At 41.7% G+C, this 22,928-nt stretch overlaps 1 protein-coding gene across 6 annotated transcripts in view; it reads right to left on the minus strand.

Annotated features, from left to right (window-relative positions):
* The window catches only part of glceb (glucuronic acid epimerase b), a 137,196-nt gene that overhangs the window by 31,434 nt on the left and 82,834 nt on the right, over positions 1–22,928 (minus strand). For 5 of the 6 annotated variants that reach the window (XM_068018127.1, XM_068018124.1, XM_068018121.1 and 2 more), the window contains one exon: positions 15,365–15,990. In XM_068018127.1, the coding sequence (XP_067874228.1) occupies positions 15,365–15,977 (613 nt within the window). In that variant the 5' untranslated portion in view covers positions 15,978–15,990. Of the gene's footprint in view, positions 1–15,364; positions 15,991–17,325; positions 17,474–22,928 lie in introns of all 6 variants that reach the window. The other variant, XM_068018125.1, reaches the window with a different exon arrangement.

The following is a 22,928-nucleotide window of genomic DNA, read 5'->3' on the forward strand; positions in this document are numbered from 1 at the left end:
TAGGCCTTATAAACCGTCGGGTTGGTGTTATCCCATGCATGTTTTGCGAGTCAGCCAATGATGGTAGCTGCTTTCCCTATGCGTGTATTGAGCTCTGCAAAAAGGGACAGATTGCCTTTCATCATGCACTCAAGGTAGCAGAATTTGCTAATCACTTCCAGTGGGGTGTTATTTTGTATGATCAGGGGTGGAAATGCAACACCTTGTCCCATGACCACAGTTTTCTTGAAGCTTGTAGTCAAGGAGAAGTTACAGGCATGGGAGACACAATCCATGAGTCTTGTAGCTGAGTTTCCGTGTGAGCTACTAGCACTGCATCATCAGTGTAGGAGTTCCCTGATCAGGACACAATAAGTTATTGTCTTCGCTTTCAACCTAGTCATATTGTACAGCTTGCCATCTGACCTAGTGCGCAAGTAGACTCCTTCCATATCTGCAGGGAAAGCAAAGGTCAGCAGCATGGAGAAGATAATGCCAGAGTGGTGGCTAGGACACAACCCTGTTTCACTCCATTCTTCACTCCGAAATGGAGCCATCAAACTGTACAGTACATGTTGTCCTGAAAGGAGCGGATGAGATGGAGGAGCTTCAGTGGAGAGCCAATTTTTCCTAAAATCTTGTGGAGCCCTGCTCTGCTGACTGTGTTGAATGCCTTAGTGAGATCTACAAAAGTAAGGTTATGGAGAATATTCTGTTCCTAACACTTCTCTTGTAGCTGGCGTATGGAGAAGATCTGTCAGCACAGAAACCGCACTGTGCTACCAAATACACTCGGTCTGCAAGTAAATGAAGCCTTTTAAGTATGACCCTAGCAAAGATCTTCCCTGCGCAGTGAGATGCCCCTGTAGTAGCTGTTGTAGCCTCCTCTGTCGCCTTTGTTTTTGTATAGTATGATGATTTTGGTGTTACGCATCTCCTGCGGAACAGAATCTACTTTCCAGCAGAGAAGGAGAGGGTCATAAAGGTGTGGCAATACATTGGACTTCCCATGCTTGAGCATTTTGGCTGGAATTCCGTCTTTGCTGGGTGCCCTTCTGTTTGCTAGGTGGTCTATGGTCTTCTCAAGCTCCAGTGATGAGGGTTCTTCATCTAACTCATCCATGACAGGAAATACTATTAACTGTTAATTATTCTACCAACATTATGGAAACAAACATTACTCAGGGTATTGACGTAAAATAGCACTGTGACTTACAAGAAGCCCTACATTTTCCTTGCAATCATCTGATAGATATCAATTTGATCACGTGTAATTAATCTAATTGAATTTTTGATAAAGTAACAGAGAAGGTTAATGAAGGGAAAGCAATGAATGTTGTCTATATGGATCTTAAGAAAGCATTTGATAGAGTACCACGTAAGAGGCTGGTTAACAAATTGAGGCTCATGGAATTGCAACGTCATGTCAGCTTGGATAAAAAAATAGGCTCAAGGACAGAAAATAGTGAGTTAGGGTAAATGGTTGTTTTTCAGACTCGAGGATGGTTGACGGTGGTGTTTCCCAAGGTTCAGTGCTAGAACGACTGCTTTTTTTCCATTTATATAAAAATTACTTAGATATTGGAATACAGAGTAAAATTTGCTGATGCTAAACTTGGAGATGTGGCAGACAGTGAAGATGATATCAATCAAGTGCAACAGGACATAAATAGGCTAGCAGAATGGACAAACAAGTGGTATAACGCCTGACTACCCGACCCGAACCCGACTACATGTCAAATTCGGGTCGGGTCAGCTCTATATTCAGAGTCCAGCATTCGGGCTCAGGTTGGGCTGGACAGTACTGCTTCCAGGAAGTCACGGGATCAGGCTTACCCATGATTCCCCACAACTCCATCTGCAAGAATAGCCTGCGGCTGGAACGGATGAAGGATATTAGGGTCGGGTTGGGTGTGAAAAAAAAAAATTACAGGACTCGGGCCTGAGTCGGGTTGGCTGTGGTTGGGTCAGACCCGGGTCGGGTTTTAATTTTATACCCGAGCCAGGCTTTAAAGTGGTAGATGGAATTTAATACAAAGAAGTGACAGGTAATGCATTTTGGCGGAAGGGAGAAGGAGGGGCAATATAGACAAAATGGTACAGTTCTAAAGAGTGTACAGGAACAGAGGAATCTCGGGGTTCACGTGCATAGACCTTAGAAGGCGGCAGGACATATTGAGAGAGTAGTTAGCAAAGCATATGGGATCTCGGGTTTCATAAATAGAGGTATTGAGTACAAAGCAAGGAAGTTATGCTGAACTTTGATAAAGCTCTGGTTAGGCCACAACTATTGTACTGCGTCCAGTTCTGGTCACCACACTTTAGGAAGGATGCAATGGTCCTTGAGAAGATGCAGGGGAGATTTACCAGAATGATTCCAGGGATAAGGAATTTTAGCTACTAGGTGAGGTTGGAAAAGCTGGGGCTGTTCCTTTTGGAGCAAAGGAGAGTCGGGGAGATTTGACAGAGCTGTACGAGATTATGACAGGTTTAGATAAGGTAGACAAAACAAAGCTGTTCCCATTAGCTGACTGTACAAGGAGTAGGGGTCACTTAAGGTTTTGGGCAAAAGATAGAGTCATAGATTTATACAGCCCAGAAACAGGCCCTTCGGCCCAACGTGTCTGCGCCAACCATCAAGCACCCATCCAATCTAATCCCATTTTCCCGCACTTGGTCCGTAGCCTTGTATGCTACGGTGTTTCAAGTGCTCATCTAAATACGTCTTAAATGTCGTGAGGGTTCCTGCCTCTACCACCCCTTCAGGCAGTGTGTTCCAGATTCCAACCACCCTCTGGGTGAAAAATGTTTTCCCTCAACTCCCCTCTAAACCTCCTGCTCTTTACCTTAAATCTATGCCCGCTAGTTATTGGCCAAGGGAAAAAGTTTCTTCCTATCTATTCTATCAATGTCACTCATAATTTTGTACACCTCAATCAGGTCCCCCCTCAGCCTTCTCCTCTCCAAGGAAAACAACCCTAGCCTATCCAGTCCCTCCTCATAGCTGAAGTGCTCCAGCACAGGAGGGGTCACGAAGAACTTTTTTTTAAAAACGCAGTGAGTGGTAATGACTTGGAACTCACTGCCTCCGAGGCTGGTGGAAGTGGAGGCGATGAATGATTTCAAAAGGAAATTGGATGGGCACTTGAGGGAAATAAACAGAGCTATGGGATGGGACTGACTGGATTGCTTTAGAGAGAGCCGGCACAGCATGAACTCGATGGGACAAATGGCCTCCTTCTGTGCTGTAATGACGCTATTTTCTGGCTGTCAGATACCCAATCAGGTAAGTTGAAAACTTATTTATGGGGTCAGGAAAAACATGCGTGTTCCTCTGAGGCCCACAAAGGTGGTCTGGGCCACTACTGCCCCAGACCCCTCCCCCCACCCTCGCAAAACCCTCCCACCCCTACGCCAACTTACTTGACAGCTGGCCTGCTGACCTCCACTTTACCCAATCTTCACAGGCCAGCAAGCAACTTCTGGATGTTAGTTTTGGCTGGGCAGCTGGCCAACAAAATGTCAATGAGGCCCAGCTGTTAAAACGGATCCCCCGCGTTTTCTCCCCTCCCCCACCAACCTCCATGCAGCTCCTGGGTGGGTGGCCCGTGCATCCCACAAGCTTCCCTCCAGGGAGTTAAAATTTCTCCTATAATCTATGTTTTATACTGCAAAAATCATTGAGTTGTTTCAAAGCAATTTCACAGCAATAGGATGAAATCGTCTTTCTTGATTTATGATAAGAGTTTGAACCTGTCTCCTACAAGAAAAACTGCTTTGGAATGGTGAGAGGAAGGACAAGGAATCCGGACATAGTCAGCATGGTGACAATTCTCTTAGTTTAGGATTGAAAATTTTACATTGCAAGGAGGTCCCACAGTCCTTTCATTTCAACTGGAGTCCGCCTGACATGGAAGCAAGCGAATTCAAACAAAACAGTTTTGAAAACTACGGGTTAGATTTTATAAGCTCGCCACCAAGCTTTGAAAATGGCGGTCCGCCTATGCGGACAGCTCATCATGGAGCCACCACGATATTCAGCATGGCAGATCATTTAAATGACTGAGGCAGAATGCACCCTCCCTCCCACCCCCCAAAGATGTGGAAGGGACAGGTGGTCTGTCACTGGCAATGGCATCAGGCACCACTGCGCAGGAGCTGATGCCATTTTTAAAGGGCTTCGAGCCGTACATTGCATTTATATTTTAAAGGGACATTTTTTGAAAAAAAAAATTTACAAATCTAGACCCTCTCCCACCACCCCAATAACCATACATTTAATTCCTTGCCCTCTTCCACCCCTCAAAATACTTACCTTATGCACCTGACCTTACCCCCCCAAAAAATTTACAAACTTTAATCTTTACCCCTTCCCACCATCCCCTACACCAATTAAATCACTATGACCCCACGACACGGAATGAAATACTTACCTGCTCTCCCCTCCCCACCAGCGTCCCGCATCGGATCTCCAAACAGAGATCCGAAGGCGGAGGAGAGCCGGCCACCGCCACCAACATGGCACCAGAATGGATGGCGAGAGCGGATAAGTGATTAATTCATTAATTTAATGACATTAACATTTAAATTTTAATCCCACTGCTGAACGGCAGGGTAGCCGCCACAAGACCTTGATGCCACTGGCAACATTTGGCTGCACCTTACCTTCCCAGCGTCGAGGCCTGTAGCGGGCCTCTGCTGGAGACGTTTTCCGGAGACATCTTCTGCCCCCCGCCAATCCGCACCCACCCCCGACCCTCACCCACCACCACCACCCCTGACATCAGGTAGACTGCAAAATCCAGCCCTATATCATTAAAAGCAAGTTTTGATGGAACAATATTGATTCCCATTGTTTGGCTATTATCCCTTTACTTTGCTATAAAGTTCAACAAATTTCCAGAAATAGATACATTAAATATACCTGTAACCTCGTGGCCTGGCATATCCCTCACTTTTCGATTCTTTAGAGTTTCGATTATTAGAGTTCCGATGAAGGGTCACTGACCCGAAACGTTAACTCTGCTTCTCTCTCCACAGATGCTGCCAGACCTGCTGAGTGGTTCCAGCATTTCTTGCTTTGATATCCCTCACTTTACCATTACCATCAAGCCAGGGGATCAACCTTGGTTCAATAAGGAATGCAGGAGAGCATGCCAGGAGCAGCATCAGGTGTACATAAATATGAGATGCCAACCTGGAGAAGCTACAACACAGGACTACATGTACACTAAACAGTGGAAGCAGCATGTGACAGACAGAACTAAAAAATCCCACAAGCAACGTATCAGATCAAAGCTCTGCAGTCCTGCCACATCCAGTCATGAATGGTGGTGTACAATTAAACAGGAAGCAGGTTCCAAAAACATCCCCATCCTTATGCACGGCAGGGCTCAGCATGGTGGTTGCAAAAGCTTCAGCTTTGTCTTTTGCTTTATCTTCAGCAAGAAATGCCAAGTGGATGATCCATCTCAGCCTTCACCTGAGGTCCAAAATCACAGATGTCAGACTCAGCCAGTTTGACTCATGCCACGAAATGCTGAAGGTGCTGGATACAGCAAAGACTATGGGCCCTAATAACTTCCCGGCAGAACAAAATAAAAAAAAAAGTGCTGGAAATACTCAGCAGGTCAAACAGGATCTGTGGAGTGAGAAGCAGAGTTAACATTTCAGATCTGTGACCTTTTCTTAAAATTTCAGATTTCCAGCATCTGCAGTATTTTGCTTTTATTATAGTAGTACTGAAGACTTGTGCTCCAGAACTGGCTGTGCACTTAGCCAAGCCATTCTAGTACAGTGACAAATTGCCCGGGTATGTTTTGTCCACAGAAAGCAGGACGAATTCAATCCGATCAATTGTCACCCCAGTCATCAGCAAAGTGATAGAAAGGGTCATCGACCGTACTATCAAGTGACACTTACTCAGCAATAACCTGCTCACCCATGCTCAGTTCAGGTTCCACCTGGACCACTCTGTTCCAGACCCCGTTACAGCCTTGGTCCAAATGTGGACAAAAGAACAGAACTCTAGGAGGTGAGGGGAGAGTGATTGCCCTTGACATCAAGACAACATTTGACCAAGTGTGGCAACAAGGAACCCTAGCAAGATTGAAGCCAATGGAAATTGATGGAAAACTTTCCACTAGTTGGTGTCACACCTAGCACAAAGGATGATGATTGTGGTTGTTGAAGTCCATAATCTCAGCTCCAAAACATCACTACATGAGTTCTTCAGGTTATCCTAGGGCCAACCATCTTCATCAATGACCTTCCCTCTAATATTCGCTGATGATTGCGCAGAGTGTTTAGTACCATTCGGTACACCTCAGATGCCAAAACAGTCTGTGCCTACATGCAAGACCTGGACAATGTTCAGGCTTGGGCTAAGTGGCAAACAACATTTGCGTAACAAAGTGCAAGCCAATGACCAACTTAATGAGAGAATCTAACCACCCCCTCTTGACAACCAACTTCATTACCATCGTCAAATCCACCACAATCAATATCCTGAGGGTTACCATAGACCAGAGACTTAACTGGACCAGCCATATAAATACTGCGGCTGCAAGAGCAGATCAGAGGCTGGGAATTGTGTGGCGAGTAATTCATTTCCAGACTTCCCAAAGCCATCAATAAAGCACAAGTCAGGACTGTGATGGAATACTCTCCACTAGCCTGGATGAGTGCAGCTCCAACAACATTCAAGAAGCTCAGCACCATCCAAGACAAAGCAGCCCACTTGATCGGAACCCCATCCACCACTTTAAAAATTCACTCCTTCCACCAACAGCCCAATAGCAGCAGTGTGAACCATATAAAAGATGCAACGCAACAACTTGCCAAAACTCCTTCAACAGCACATTCCAAATCCGTAACCTCTACCACCTAGGAGGACAAGGGCAGCATGACTACCTGCAAGTTCCCCTCCAAGTTACACACCATCCTGACTTGCAACTATAATCGCTGTTGCTTCACTATTGCTGGGTCAAAATTTTGGAACGCCCTCCCTAACAGCACTGTGGGTGTACCAACACCACATGGACTGCAACAGTTCAAGGCAGCGGCTCACCACCACCACCTTCTCGCGTGCACTTAGGCATAGGCAATGAATGCTGGCCTTGCCAGCAACGCTCACATCCCTTGAAATGAATTTTTTTTTTTAAAAAGCATGCAATAATATACCTCATTGCTTCAGCTTCACCAGTTGATTCTACAATTGCATATTCCATATAAACTGTGATGACTTTTCCACAACATCAATACAACACCCTACATTTAACCGTATTAAGAACGAGCTAAATTAAACAAAGCACATCATAATTTGGTTGAAATTAGATTCACATTTTAAAGAAACTGCAACTACTCGTGTGGGGGGGCATAGTCAGAACCTACCTGAAACGCAATGGGATCAAAACAGATCATTGTAATAATCTCCCAAATTGTAACCCCAGGCCCATACAAAAACTAGGAATAAATATGATACACAACTAAATGCTTGTATACAAGCAGTTTCCTAAACTCAGATTAACAATGGCATATAATTATTTCTGCTTTTGCAGCATAAAACCAGCTTGTGGAAGGTGAGCAAGCTTCAAATAGCTTATCAGTAGTACAAGTGCCCACTCGTTAGATTTTCACCCTCAACTTGGATTCCTCAAAACATCCAAGTAACGGAGTTACTGGTTTATACACTTCAAATATACATTAACATTATACACTTATTTCACAGTAGTCAAGTTTAGATCAAAACTTGCATGATAGTCATGTGGAACTCCATTTCATGAGGCATTGGCATCAGTTTTGGAACCGGAGGGGATCTGTACCGATGGGATGGTGTCCACCTGAACCGATCTGGAACCAGTGTTCTAGCGAAACGGATAAATAGGGTGGTCTCTAAGACTTTAAACTAGTGACTCGGGGGGGAAGGGAAAGGGAAAACGACAGGGAGTATGATGATAAATAAAAAGGTAAGCAGCAGGCTAACGTGTGCAGGAGGGTTTAGGTTCAAGGCAGACGATGAAAGAAGCAGAAAGGAAGGATAACTCAGGAGTTATTATTAGAGATGTTGGGAATCATGAGGGTAAGAAAGATAGCATAAAGACACTTTAAATGAATGCTCGTAGCATTCGTAACAAGGTTGATGAGTTAACGGCACAAATCATCGCGAATAAATATGATTTGGTAGCCATTACGGAGACATGGTTACAGGTTGGTCACGACTGGGAGTTAAATATCCAGGGGTACCAGACTATTCGGAAGGACAGACAGGAAGGTAAGGGAGGTGGTGTAGCTCTGATACTCAAGGACGACATCAGGGCGGTGCTGAGAGATGATATAGGTTCTATGGAGAATGAGGTTGAATCCATTTGGGTGGAAATTAGAAACTCCAAGAAGAAAAAGTCATTGATAGGCGTAGTCTATAGGCCACCAAATAATAGCATCACATTGGGGCGGGCAATAAACAAAGAAATAATTAATGCCTGTAAACATGGTACGGCAATTATCATGGGGGATTTTAATCTACATGTAGATTGGTCGAACCAGCTCAGTCAGGGTAGCCTTGAGGAGGAATTCGTTGAGTGTATCCGTGATAGTTTTCTTGAACAGTATGTAATGGAACCGACGAGGGAGCAAGCTATCCTAGATCTAGTACTGTGTAATGAGACAGGAATAATTAATGACCTCATGGTTAGGGATCCTCTTGGAAGGAGTGATCACAGTATGGTTGAATTTAGAATACAGATGGAGAGTGTGAAGATAAAATCCAATACCAGGGTCCTGTGCTTGAACAAGGGGGACTACAATAGAATGAGGGAGGACTTGGCTAAAGTGGACTGGAAACAAAGATTTTACGGTGGGACAGTTGACGAGCAGTGGAGTACTTTCAAAGCAATTTTTCAAAGTGTTCAGCAAAAGTATATTCCAGTGAAAAGGAAGGACTGGAAGAAAAGGGGTAATCTGCCATGGGTGTCTAAGGAAATAAGGGAGGCTATCAAATTGAAAAAGAAGGCATACAAAGTGGCCAAAAGCAGCATGAAACTAGAAGATTGGGAAAACTTTAAAGGTCAACAGAAAGCTACAAAAAGAGCTATAAAGAAAAGTAAGATGGAACATGAGAAAAAACTAGCACAGAATATAAAGACAGATAGCAAAAGTTTCTATAAATATATAAAACGAAAAAGAGTGGCTAAAGTAAACGTTGGTCCTTTAGAGGATGAGAAGGGGAATTTAGTTATGGGATATGATGAAATGGCCGAGGCATTGAACAGGTATTTTGTATCGGTCTTCTCAGTGGAGGACATTAATAACATGCCAGTAATTGACAAAGAGACGAACATAGGTGAGGACCTGGGAACAATCATTATTATGGAAGAGGTAGTGTTGGGCAAGCTAATGGAGCTAAGGATTGATAAGTCTCCTGGCCCTGATGGAATGCATCCCAGGGTACTAAAAGAGATGGCGGGAGAAATAGCAGGTGCACTGACGGTAATTTTCCAAAATTCGCTGGACTCTGGGGTAGTCCCAGTTGATTGGAAAACAGCAGATGTGACGCCACTGTTTAAAAAGGGAGGTAGACAAAAGATGGGGAATTATAGACCGATTAGCTTAACCTCTGTAGTGGGGAAGATGCTTGAGTCTATTATCAAGGAAGAAATAGCAGGGCATCTCGATAGAAATTGTCCCGTTGGGCAAACGCAGCATGGGTTCATGAAGGGCAGGTCATGCTTGACAAATCTTTTGGAATTCTATGATGACATTACGAGCAAGGTGGACAATGGGGACCCAGTGGATGTGGTATACCTAGATTTCCAAAAGGCCTTCGACAAGGTGCCGCACAAGAGGCTGCTGCATAAGATAAGGATGCATGGCGTCAGGGGTAAAGTATTAGCATGGATAGAGGATTGGTTGACTAACAGGAAGCAGAGAGTGGGGATAAATGAGTGCTATTCTGGTTGGCAATCAGTCACTAGTGGTGTGCCTCAGGGATCGGTGTTGGGACCGCAATTATTTACAATTTATATAGATGATTTGGAGTTGGGGGCCATGTGTAGGGTGTCAAAGTTTGTAGATGACACTAAGATCAGTGGCAGAGCAAAGTGTGCAGATGACTGTGAAACTTTGCAGAGGAACATAGATACATTGAGTGAGTGGGCAAAGGTCTGGCAGATGGAATACAATGTTAATAAATGTGAAGTCATTCATTTCAGTAGGAGTAACAGGAAAAAGGATTATTACTTGAATGGTAAAAAGTTGCAGCATGCTGCTATGCAGAGGGACCTAGGTGTCCTTGTGCATGAATCGCAGAAGGTTGGTCTGCAGGTACAGCAAGTAATTAGGAAGGCAAATGGAATTTTGTCCTTCATTGCTAAAGGGATTGAGTTTAAAAGCAGAGAGGTTATGTTGCAGCTGTATAAGGTACCGGTGAGGCCGCACCTGGAGGACTGTGTGCAGTTTTGGTCTCCTTACTTGAGAAAGGATATACTGGCACTGGAGAGGGTGCAAGAGGAGGTTCACTAGGTTGATTCCGGAGTTGAGGGGGTTGGCTTATGAGGAGAGACTGAGTAGATTGGGATTATATTCATTGGAGTTCAGAAGAATAAGGGGCGATCTTATAGAAACATATAAAATCATGAAGGGAATAGATAAGATACAAGTAGAGAGGATGTTTCCACTGGCAGGTGAAGCTAGGACAAGAGGGCATAGCCTCAAGATTAGAGGGAGCAGATTTAGGACTGAATTAAGAAGAAACTTCTTCACCCAGAGGGTTGTTAATCTATGGAATTCCTTGCCCAGTGAAGTAGTTGACGCTTCTTCAGTAAACGTCTTTAAAGCTAAGGTAGATATCTTTTTGAACAATAAAGGAATTAAGGGTTACGGTGGGAGCGCGGGTAAGTGGATCAGAGTCCACGAAAAGATCAGCCATGATCTTATTGAATGGCGGAGCAGGCTCGAGGGGCCGGACGGCCTACTCCTGCTCCTAGTTCTTATGATCTTATGAACTCAACCATATCAGTTTAATGCCGATAACAGTACACTGCTCAAGTTAAAAAAAAAACTGAACACCCCGCAAATGTTAAATTACTGATGCCACCATCTGTGCCCCTTTAATATGCTTAAAAGAGGAGAAACTTATCACTGCCGAATGATTTAATGAGAATAGCCAATGGCCTTCTAAATGTGTTCCATAGTCTTCAAAACCGAGTCAATGCCATTTGCCTCCAAGGCTTGGTTATTCACAATGCCCTTTCCATTTATCTTCCACCATACAGACTTCAAGGTTCTCTATTACGAGATAGAAAGTAGCATTTTGTTCCAAAATATTAACCATTTTTCTTCTTCTGTTGCTGCAAGGTTCTATTAGCAAAGTAATCAATTAATCAGTGTAAAATATGACCAGAAGTTTTAATAACATACCATTCTGGAAAACTTCTGTTTCCACGGTTAGTGTCATATCTCTATTCACTGCAATGGCTCTCTAAGAAACAAGTATACTCTATAAATCAGATGTATGTTTAAGGTCACAAAGTGCAGTACAATTTGGAGTTACAAAAGCTTTTGGAGAACGGGAACAGATAAATGCTTTTTGAAATTGTTACGACCAAGCCGGCAGAAATGCACAGTTAGTTCAGTCCCACTTCTCCACGGGTCACAGCATATGAATTTCCCCACCGACCGAACAATAGCCAATTAAAATTCGATTTGTCCCCCAGAATAAAGCACACCAACCAGATTTCTTCTAATAAATAATTAATGATGTTTAAAAATAAATAATAGTCTTAATCACTAATGACAGACAGATTGATATGAAAGCTCCTAACTTCCCTAGCCCTCATGCACACACACACATATACCTTCAAAAAGCCAGTTAACCAGGGAAAAATGGTTTCTGCTTTAGAGCTGTTTCATATGAATAAAAGGAATAATAAGATTTAGTTTGTCACATTCTGGTAGGAAATTCTTTGATTGGGTGAGGTGGTCCAGAGTCGAATGCCACAGTAAGTCTCTCCAGGCGAGGTTGATTAACAGTCTGGTGATGGGTAGGCATTCAAGGCAATTCAGCTACAGCAGGCGTCACGATTGGTCTTTCAGCAGGGGTGTAGCAACACGTCTACTTAGGACTCTCAGCAGCAGTATAGCAGTAGAAGCTTTCTTCAGGTTCCAGGATTTCCCAAAGCACAGGAGGCAACAGGAACCACACTGGATGCAGGAATCTTCCACTTTGATCTCCAAGCAGGTCAGAAACCAAATTTCAAATGCCTGCTCTTTGTCCGACATGGTTTTTTTTTTAAAAAAAGGGTCCAAAGCGAAAGTAAACCTTCCTGAGCCAATCACATGACCAGACACAGAGTCTCCTCTTGTCAATCAAAGTGTTGCTCTGAGGAGGTCAAAATCCCTGACTGGCTTCCTTGAAACAGCTTGCTTTCCTATTCTTGTCTACAAAGTCAACATCCAAAAATTTCAGCTTTCTGCAGGCGTCCATGTCCACTGAAAATCCTTTTTTCAGTTTTTAAAAACGCACAGAATTCTAAGATTTTAAGTACAAAAAATAAAATTCTTCTGACAAAATAAGACAGAAAATGCTGGATACAGTTCAGTTAACATCTGAAAATAGAAAATACAGGTTGGTTCACATTTTGGATTGAGACCCTTCATCAGTTACAATTGAGCTTAATTCCTGCCATTACTGGTGACATTTTCACACTAGTGAACTATGCAGTGGGACAACAGATAGGCATGGAAACCCTGGCTGATATTTTTCACTCCAGACACAAACAAGTCCCCACTGAGATTGATTAACTGCAAATTTATCTGGGTATCAGATTAATGCCCTCATTTTAACTTGGGTGGGTGGAGAGGCAAGTTGGAAACTCACCTGCTGCTCTGGACAGAAGGCCCAGACTATTTTAACTCCTGGTCCTTATTTAAATCCCGCTGGCTATCTTCACTTATTCTGGATGGAGACCGTCTGCCGACAGAAGGGCTGTCTTGCGTTCAGGAAGGAAGGGTCCTGAATATCCTGCTCCTCCTAGCCCCACAAGGAAAGTTTTTTAAAATCTTGACTGTTTGGGACTCTGCTGGCCCTGGATCCTCTTCCTGCAGATTCACCAGGCAGGAAAGTCACAGCTGCTCTCCATTTCAGGTCACCAGTTAAAATTATCGTCAGGTCCTGATGTCATTAGGACCTGACATGCATATATAAAAAGGACCCTGCCAGCTTTGGGCAGGTGTCCTAATCAGCTACTCAGTAGAGCACGTTAAAATTCTAAAGAATGGGTTCAATAGAATCGTGGAAAAATTACGGCACAGAAGGAGGCCATTCAGCCCGTCGTCTCCATGCTGGCCCTAAAAAAGACTAGCCGCCCAATCTAATCCTACCTTCCAGCACCTGGTCCATAGCCTTGCTGGTTACAGTACCTTTTAAAAGAATTGAGGGTTTCTGCCTCCACCACCATTCCTGGCAGAGAATTCCAGACACCCACCAGCCTCTGGGCGAAAATGTTTTTCCTCATGTCTCCTCTAATCCTTCTACCAATCACCTTAAATCTATGCCCCCTGTTAATTGACCTCACCGCTAGTTGAAACAGGTCCTTCCTGACTACTTTATCTAGACCCCTCAAAATTTTGTATACAGCCAGGTTCCTGGCAGCTTTCCAGTGAGAAAGGAATCTGGGTGAACCTAACTGCCAATCTGCCCAGTGGAAACTGGGCAGATTGGCAGTTAGGTTCACCCAGATTCCACTGGGCAGATAGGGTTAAAATTAGCCAACATTTCAGGTGGACTACCATTTGGAGGTTGGTTATTTTACATACATAAATCAGATTGCCTGAACTTGTACCCAGAAAATAAATATTTTTTTGTGCATTAGCAGATATCAGTTTTGTGGAAAAATTATGATAATCCTTAAAAATAAGTAATGATTTACTACATTTATCCAGACCAAGAAGGTTTTAGGTTCCATTTTTAAAACAGTACCAAATTAGTTCATCTCAGCTGGGATGGCAGTAACATTTACAGTTGATCCAAGTACACTTGGTGTTAATGGTGTACATGGACTAGGATTCCTGTTCCTTATTTTTCTAATCCAGAGATCCTTCCTTGAAGCGTACATGTGGAGATGGGGGAGGAGGGCTGGATCATACTAGTCAATGAAGACCCCTAAGCGCAATAGCCTCTTGACAATTGCTGCCAAGGCTCATGCATATATAATAGCCATTTGGACAAGATACAGGAGGGCAACTGGCAGCTGTAGCATCCCACACCAACAAGGACTTGACACCTTTAGAAAATGATGGAAGGAAATCATAGTGGAGGGGGAAAAATGGGGAAAAGCTAGCCAGATGATTTGATTCACAAGCATAAAAAGTGAATAACTTACACAAAAATTTAAGAGGCCATATTATTGCAATGAAAAATATGTATTTCCTCCCTGCCATATTACAATTGCCTTCATTACGATATTTGAATTGTTCACATGTAAATATCTTATTTCAGGATTTCTTCATGAAGAACTTAGGCTAACAATCATTTCCTGTTATATTTGATAGACATTTTCCACCTCCGAATCAAACTGTAAAATGTCAAGTGCCTGGAGGCGTTGCATTCCAATCTTACGATTAAGATATTGATATCATATATGGGCATCATTTCAGAGGCTGCACAAATTGGCTGCTGTGTTTTCTTACAACACCTGGCACCTGGCTACATTTCAAAAATACTTAATTGGATGTAGGACAGTTTGCAAGTCCTTTCCGTTTCGAGTCCCAAACTCTATTAGACACTTCCAATACACTCCAGCCGTCCATTATTGTATATATAGAACCATTCTCCTGATCACATAAGCAATCATGTATGGTCAAGAAATGTATCAGAGCCATTTATGGAGTTTATTCACAAATGTAACCAAATCATAAGTAAGCCTTTTGAAGCTATGCTCAGGTGCAATACCAACTGCATACTAGCAAACATTCAAAATGTTATAAAAAAGCAAAACACTGGAGCTGGAAATCGACAGGTAGAACAGTGAAAACTGTAATTTTAAAAAGAAAATTAAATAAAGTACTAGCTTACCTACAACACCGCAATTCTGAGAGTACAAGAAAACCCAATGTTTTAAGAAAATAGCAGATAGGTAGAATTTTTTCCCCACATCTGCACAAGCAGCCTTTGGCCTATAATTCATTAGTGATATAAAATTAAAAAAATCAAGAGAGTAGGTTAGCTTCTCGAGCAAGCTAGATTATACAAAAAACATTGTTTTTTAAAACATATATTCAAGGACACTCTGAACTGGAACCATAATATTGATAGCAAAAATGGATGGAATTCCTATTCAGGGTGGAGGAGGAGAAGTTAGTGTTAAAAAGTTTGTATAACCAGACCAACCTTCAACACCGCTGATGCACTTCACACGGTCTCTGACTTCCACATTGTAGCCTTCGAAGGACATGAAAACCCCATCTGGCCGGTAAGTACCCCGCGGGGTATATACTTTTGAATAGCTGTGAGAAAACTCAAACCTGTCATAGCCATCATACTGGGCAATCTTTCCATAAACCTCAAAATATTTCTCAATCCAGCTGAATGGCAGATAAACTTCACTGCCTTCCTTCCGCCCTTTTATAGTATAGTCATCATTTATTAAGCAATCCATCTCCTCATATTTAAGACCCAACAGTTTGTTGGCATTGTTATTTAGAAGACTGGCGACTGGAGGAGCTTTCTGCTGTTCTTGATGGAACACATCTGCTGACGGCTGCTTTGGTAGAGACTTTCCCACTTGCAAAAGGCTATTCACATCGTTGTTACCTTCAGAGTCAACTCCCCGGTTTTCCAAACCTTCGCCCCTGAACAGGTCCTCCAGATGACCCAGGTCTCTTGGAAATTGGATTGCTTTATCACTGGAGCACTTGTTCCACAAAAGTACAGTGACCAGTGTAAAGAGAGCACAAATGATAATAAGAGTCTTGTAGTTAACTCGAGCTGCCAAGCAACGCATATTCACATCATACCTATAAAAAAAAACATAAAATACAATCAACCTACAGCATTTCAGCATTGAACAACTACTTGACACTTTCAAAATATTTTTTAAAAGTAGGGTTAGCACTGTATTACCCATGCACCTTAGTATGCAAGATATGCCCTCAAGATTACAGTAATCTATAGATTGTAATTCCTGAAAAGGATAAGACTCTACAATAATTTGCATGTTCATCTACAAAATCATCTTTACGTTTTCTGAAGCTGGGCGCAGAAACACAATATTACTGCATTGACTCGGTGCTCAACACCATTTTACAGCGCCATGGAAAACAATCAATCAGCAATGGATCCAAAGCCAAATGATGAAAAGTCATATTCCTGCACCAAGTTTCAAGTGCTGGTAAGATGCCAGCCAAAGCATCCCATCGTGAGATGAGAGGGGATGGTGGTGACATTGTGCCCTCAATGGGGAGAGTTGTCAATGCTGGGGAAGGGAATATTTCTTCTGTTTCAAGAATTCCCAGATGAAGTATGGTATTACTATAAAAATTCCTTTACTTCGCCCCAACTACGTGCCTCAATCTGTATTCCACCCACTGAGGCATTTTCCCTCTTTTCTCTCCATTGTCATCCTATTGGGCTCTTGTGCACGGTGACTAATTTAGTGCTAAATTGTGGGCGATAGGTATTGTATGCTCATGTTCATGAAGAACTGGGATTGAGATCGATGTAAATCTTATTTTACGTTTGACACTTACAGCTTGGTGCAGTAAAAAAAATCCACAATCTTGCATTAAAATTACAAGATGTACACCGCACAGATATGAGGATAATACCGTTGTAGGTAACTGTCAAATATTATTTTGAAACAGGTTCAACATATACAATTCAAACCAAACCAGTGGACAACCGTCAATTATTCGTTCTGGAACCTAATTAAGCGTTCTTTCTCACAGGACACAACCATGCAAATTATGGATGCCAATACTAATACAATTTCTTCAAATCTCTGAATGTCACAATTTGAATTACAAAAGCAAGGATTTGAACAGTTTCTGCTTACAATCATCTCCACAATAAACTGCAGATTTAAATCATATACAAATCCCTGCATAAAAACAGGATTCTTGAGAAGAATCATCACCACTTTATCAGCTTACACCACTCCTACTTCAGAAGAAATGATCACTGAACACTTGCATTGTCAATAAAAACAAAACTGGTAGGAACAGTAGTTTCGTACACAATGCTGTCATATTTATCAGGAATTGTGATGACGAAAGTTAGCAACACTGAACTTCAATGTATTAAGCATCAGAATTTTGCTTTAGAAGCTTAGAGGTAAACAGAAAAGTCCTAACTTTGATCAGCAATCCATGTTGAGCTCATCTCATCTGGTGTTGAGATGGGGTGCTACAATTGGCATCAGTACCCCAAAGTTAGGGATTAGAAATAATCAGCGATTCTTGATTGCTGTCCAGTGCCTCCTACTGGAACCATGTCCTTATACTGGAGGGGAAAAAAAGGGATCAGGTTGGCAGTAAAGTCTCTTGTATCCAAATTAAAAGTAATTTGTGCAAGGTATTAGAGGGTGACCAGTGCCCAAGGAACTATTGCCCTGCGAAGAGTCAATGGTTCAAAAGAGGAGAAAATTGGCAAATTATACTTTCTTCGTAAATCAACATTTAGTGTAAAAAAGACACAACACAATGGAATTGTTTGTAATAAATAAATGACTCCAAAAATTATGCAGCAGGTTCACTCATCTGTGATAGATTAGGGTGGTTGGGGGGGGGAGAAGAGCGGGGTCAAAGTAGTATCATTGGTGTAGGGGATGATGGGAAAGATTATCGTTTAAGGTTTATGCACTTTGAAGGGTGGGGGGGGGAGGATTCGGGGAGGTGGTCAAGTGGACAAGCTAAGTGTTTTGCGGGAGGAGAGGGCAAGTAAGTAGTTATATGGTTATGGGAGGGCGGGGTTAGGAGGGGGGCGAAATAAATGTTTTAATGTTTTTTCCTTCAATCGCTCTTTAAATATTTAAATTGAAATGTAGGGCTCAAAGTGCTTTAAAAATCTGGTCAGCGTCTGCGCAAAGGCAGCTGATGCCATTACCAGGGATGGACAGCCCACCCCCTCCATGCCATTGGGGCGGACTGTCCACTCTGGCTATTTAAATGAGCCGCCGCGCGCAGCCCCCGATTTTGGTAGCGGGACAATAAATTTCAGCCCATCGTCTCTTCGGTTACAGAATGGCTGGAGAAACCAGTCTCAATGAAGTATGCACATTATTTGGAAAATAATTCCCAACATCTTTTGGTCATAACTATGTCAAGAGTAGGACTTAAGAGTTCCTTTTCTATCTTGATGTCTAATTACACATGACGATAAACTATGAGAAACTTACTGTTTGCAGGAAAATGCTGGAAACAGAAGTAGCTACAACCAGCAAGCTAGACTGCTTGATTGTGCATTTAAAAAGAATTAAGGGATATAGAACCAATTGGTAGCTGTTTCACATACACTGTTCAGAAAGATGTAATTGTTTGAAATAACTGATTAGATGCATGAATGCATTCCTCCCCACAAGCACCATGCAATCAAAATGTACAAAGGCTTTAAAAAAATTAATGTACTTGAGAATTAATAAAAAAATAAAAATCTTGATTACTAGCTACCAGGAGAAAAAGCTTGTCTTTTGCATTGCTGACCCAGCAAGACATGAGAGTCTGTTGTGTCAGGCATCTCAGCTAGAATATCTGTTGGTGGTAATGACCAACAGTTCCATGCATCTAACTTGCTTGACAGAAAAATACTGAATCCTTCTCCCAGTTTGACAGTTCCCATTACCAGATGATTACAGATCAGGAAGACTATTCCGTTCATTCCATTTCACCCATCCAGGTAGATCGTAATGTCACCCTACTGTAGCATCTGACCGTTTCTTTGATGATTTCAGGATTTTTGCTCCCATGACTCTATTTGCAAGTTTATTCCTTGAAGAATTTCTTGGCATCAATGCTAAAAATTACATTTTACTTGTTTGAGCCCATGTCCCCTAGTTCTACTTCTGCAGTTTAATTTTCAGAGCCACATCCAGGTATTGTAATACAAGCTTGGCTTACTCATGTTTTGGGCCAGATTCATTGACAAGAAAGTTTTCATGCAAAAGCCTCCAATGAAGCAAATTCTGATCTGTTAAGACCAAAACACATGTACATAAAGCTAATCTCAGTCCAGAGAGCACATTAAACCGTACATTATCTTGGCCAGCCTGGAACAGTGCGTCAAATCAAGGGAGTAATGCAACACTTAAATAAGCAAAATAATTCACGTTAATACATTTCCATCATAATCAGCAGGCAGTACAAGCTAGTATATAGCAACAGTTGCATTTTGGAGAAATTTAGTAACATTTTCCCCCAAACCCAGACAACAAAAATCGCAAGTGGAAATCGGCCTCCATAGGTTTCAAACACACATCAATTTATTCCATGGGAGCAGAGGTTGATTTTACTGCTTGTCCAAGCAATTATTCACTCAAGTACAAAAAATCTAAAAAAGCACTAATCCACTTGAGTACATTGTTATAGTACTTAAGAGGTCAGCTGCAAAAAACATTCCAGAACCAGTTTAAAGTCCGTAGGTAATCTACACATTTTGTCTCAAAGGAGAAAGTACAATGGTGAACAATTTCGTATGACATTTAAATACTCTACTTAGAAGTAGCAAATAAAAATATTAGCTTGGCACCAGTGAACTCTTGTCATGTCCCAGTGGGTAAATGCACTGCCTGGTGTGAACAGCTCTATATAGACCAAGAAATTTCTGGTTATGTTTCTCCATTTGTGCCAAAATTAGTGTTAATGCTAAAACCATGTACCTGCAGGTTGTTGCTAAGGCAGTTACATATTTAACATAACAATGGTACGGTATGCATAAAGATAGAGGATATGCCACCTGAAACAGTTCTGCATTTGACAAAAGGAGACAAGACTAACAGAGAAAGAACTGCCTCTAAAATAGCTATTTAAAGTGTTAAACACCTTAATGGAATAATTACAATACATCTGTTCGCCTCTCTGAACCAATTTGTTTTTTTACATTTCATACAAGAATAACTACCACTTCACATTCCAATGAGAAAGAAAAATTCGAAGGGAAGGACCCATCATTCGTGGTTAACTAAAAAAGTTAAAAGATAGCATCAAACTTTAAGAAAAAGCATATAATTGTACAAAGATGGGTGGCGGGTCAGAAGATTGGACAGAATATAAGCAGTAAAGAATGACTAAAAGATTAATAAGGAGGGAAAATTAAGAGTACGAGAGAAAGCTGGCTGGAAATGTAAAGAAAGATAGTAAGAGTTTCTACAGATATTTTTAAACGAGTTAACAAAGTGAGCATTGGTCCTATAGAGAGAGTCTGGGGAATTAATAAAAGGAAAATGAGATGAATTGAACAGGTATTTTGCATCTGTCTTTACCATAGTAACATCCCAGAAATAGCTGTAAATCAGGAAATTAAGGGAGGGAAGAAAATTACAATCACCAGGGAAGTGGTGCTGAGCAAACTGTTGAAGCTGCGGATTGACAAGTCCCCGGATCCTGATGGACTTCATCCTAGGGTATTAAAAGAACTGGCTAGTGAAATAGTTGATATGTTGGTTTTGATTTTCCAAAATTCTGTAGATTTGGGGAAGGTTCCATTAGATTGGAAAATAGCAAATGTAACTCCTTTACTCAAAAAGGGAGGGAGACAGAAAGCAGGAAACTACAGGCCAGTTAGCTTAACATCTGTCATAGGGAAAATGTTGGAACCTATTATTAAAGATGTTGGAGCAGGGCACTTAGAAAAATTCAAGGTAATCAGGCAGAGCCAACATGGTTTTGTGAAAGGGAAACCATGTTTAACTAATTTATTGGAATTCTTTGAAGATGTAACATGTGCTGTGAATAAAGGGGAAACCAGTGGATGTACTGTACTTAGATTTCCAGAAGGCACTTGACAAAGGTGCCACATCAAAAGGTTATTGCAGAAAATAAAAGCTCATGGTGTAGAGGGTAACATATTGGCCTGGATAGAAGATTGGCTAGCTAACAGGAAAGAGTAGGTATAAATGGGTCATTTTCTGGTTGGCAAGATGTAACGAGTGGTGTGTCACAGGAATCAGTGCTGGGGCCTCAACTTTTTACAATTTATATAAATGACTTGGATGAAGGGACCAAAGGTATGGTTGCTAAATTTGCTGATGACACAAAGATAGGTAGGAAAGGAAGTTGTGAAGAGGACACAAGGAGGCTACAAAAGGGATTATAGATAGGTTAAGTGAGTGGGCAAAGATCTGGGAAATGGAGTATAATGTGGGAAGATGTGAAATTGTCCATTTTGGCAGGAAGAATAAAAAAGCATATTATCTAAATGGTGAGAGATTGCAGAGCTCTGAGATGCAGAGGTGTCTGGGTGTCCTAGTGCATGAATCACAAAAGGTTAGCATGCAGGTACAGCAAGTCATTAGGAAAGCTAATAGAATGTTATCATTTATTGCGATGGGAATTGAATACAAAAGTAGGGAGGTTATGCTTCAGTTATACAAGTCATTGGTGAGACCACATCTGGAGTACTGTGTACAGTATTGGTCTCGTTATTTAAGGAAGGATGTAAATGCATTAGAAGTTCAGAGGAGGTTTACTAGACTAATAGCTGCAAAGCGCGGGTTGTCTTATGAGGAAAGGTTAGGTTTGTATCTGCTGGAATTTAGAAAAGTAAGAGGCGACTTGATTGAAACATAAGATTTTGAGGGGTCTTGACAGGTGGATGTGACAAGGATGTTTCCTCTTGAGAGAATCTAGAACTCGGGGTTACTGCTTAAAAAAAGGGGTCGCCCATTCAATACAGAGATGAGGAGAAATTATTTCTATGAGGGTCATGAGTCTTTGGAACTTTCTTCCTCAAAAGGTGGTGGAAGCAGAGTCTTTGAATATTTTTAAGGCAGAGGTAGATAGATTCTTGATAAGCAAGGGGGTGAAAGGTTATTGAGGATAGGCGGGAATGTGGAGTTGAGGTTACAATCAGATCAGCCATGATTTTGTTGAATGGTGGAGCAGGCTCGAGAGGCCAAGTGGCCCACTCCTGCTGCTAATTCGTATGTTCTTGTGCCACTGTCGAACAGTAATGCCACTAAATAGTGTTCTACATTTACAGAATACAATAAAAAAAACCAAAATGACCTCTTCCCATCCAAAGCGTACAAACAGATTGAATGTAATGAGTACTATAAAACAGCTTTATTTTTATGAAATTATTTGGTAAGTCTTTTTAGTTTGCAAACATATAGTTCAAAATCAAATATTAACAAAATAATAAAAATTCCTGCTCCTGCTCTGACTCCTTCCTGGTTTCAAAGTTTTAAAAAAAAGTTTGTCCAAGTTTCACCTAGACAGCTCTATTTTACCAGTAATTGAAATTTTGTCTGAGGCACCAATAGTAAACATTTCTATCATCTCATCACAAGACAGGATGAAAATGTAATGTTATTCCGAACTGACAACACAACCAAGACTCTGTAGTTAGATCAGTTAACAGTGTCGATCTATTTTGGCAGCTAGCTGTGGGCTCATTTCAGTGAGCTAGTCATTCCATTAGACTTTGAAATCAATATATGATCACTGCCGAGGCTTTGCTACATGACTAATTATATGGTGTAAAAAGTACAGAAGCTGTCAAGTCAAATACAGTTCAAAGTTCAGGGATGAAAAATAAAACTAAAAGTCACAAAATAAAAATTTTTAGTCTGAAATCTGCATCACTGCTAAACTATTTGACTTTAAAAACAGCAATCACTAATCACAATCAGAATCAGAAATGACAGGAAATGAGCCTGCATCAAGGTTAGCTCTTGAACTAGGGCTATCTACTGCAATTCTATTTCTGGCTCTTGCCCACATCCTTTTCAAACACTTAACCA

This window comes from Heterodontus francisci, chromosome 38, assembly GCF_036365525.1.
Source record: "Heterodontus francisci isolate sHetFra1 chromosome 38, sHetFra1.hap1, whole genome shotgun sequence".
NCBI classification, from domain to species: Eukaryota; Metazoa; Chordata; class Chondrichthyes; order Heterodontiformes; family Heterodontidae; genus Heterodontus; species Heterodontus francisci.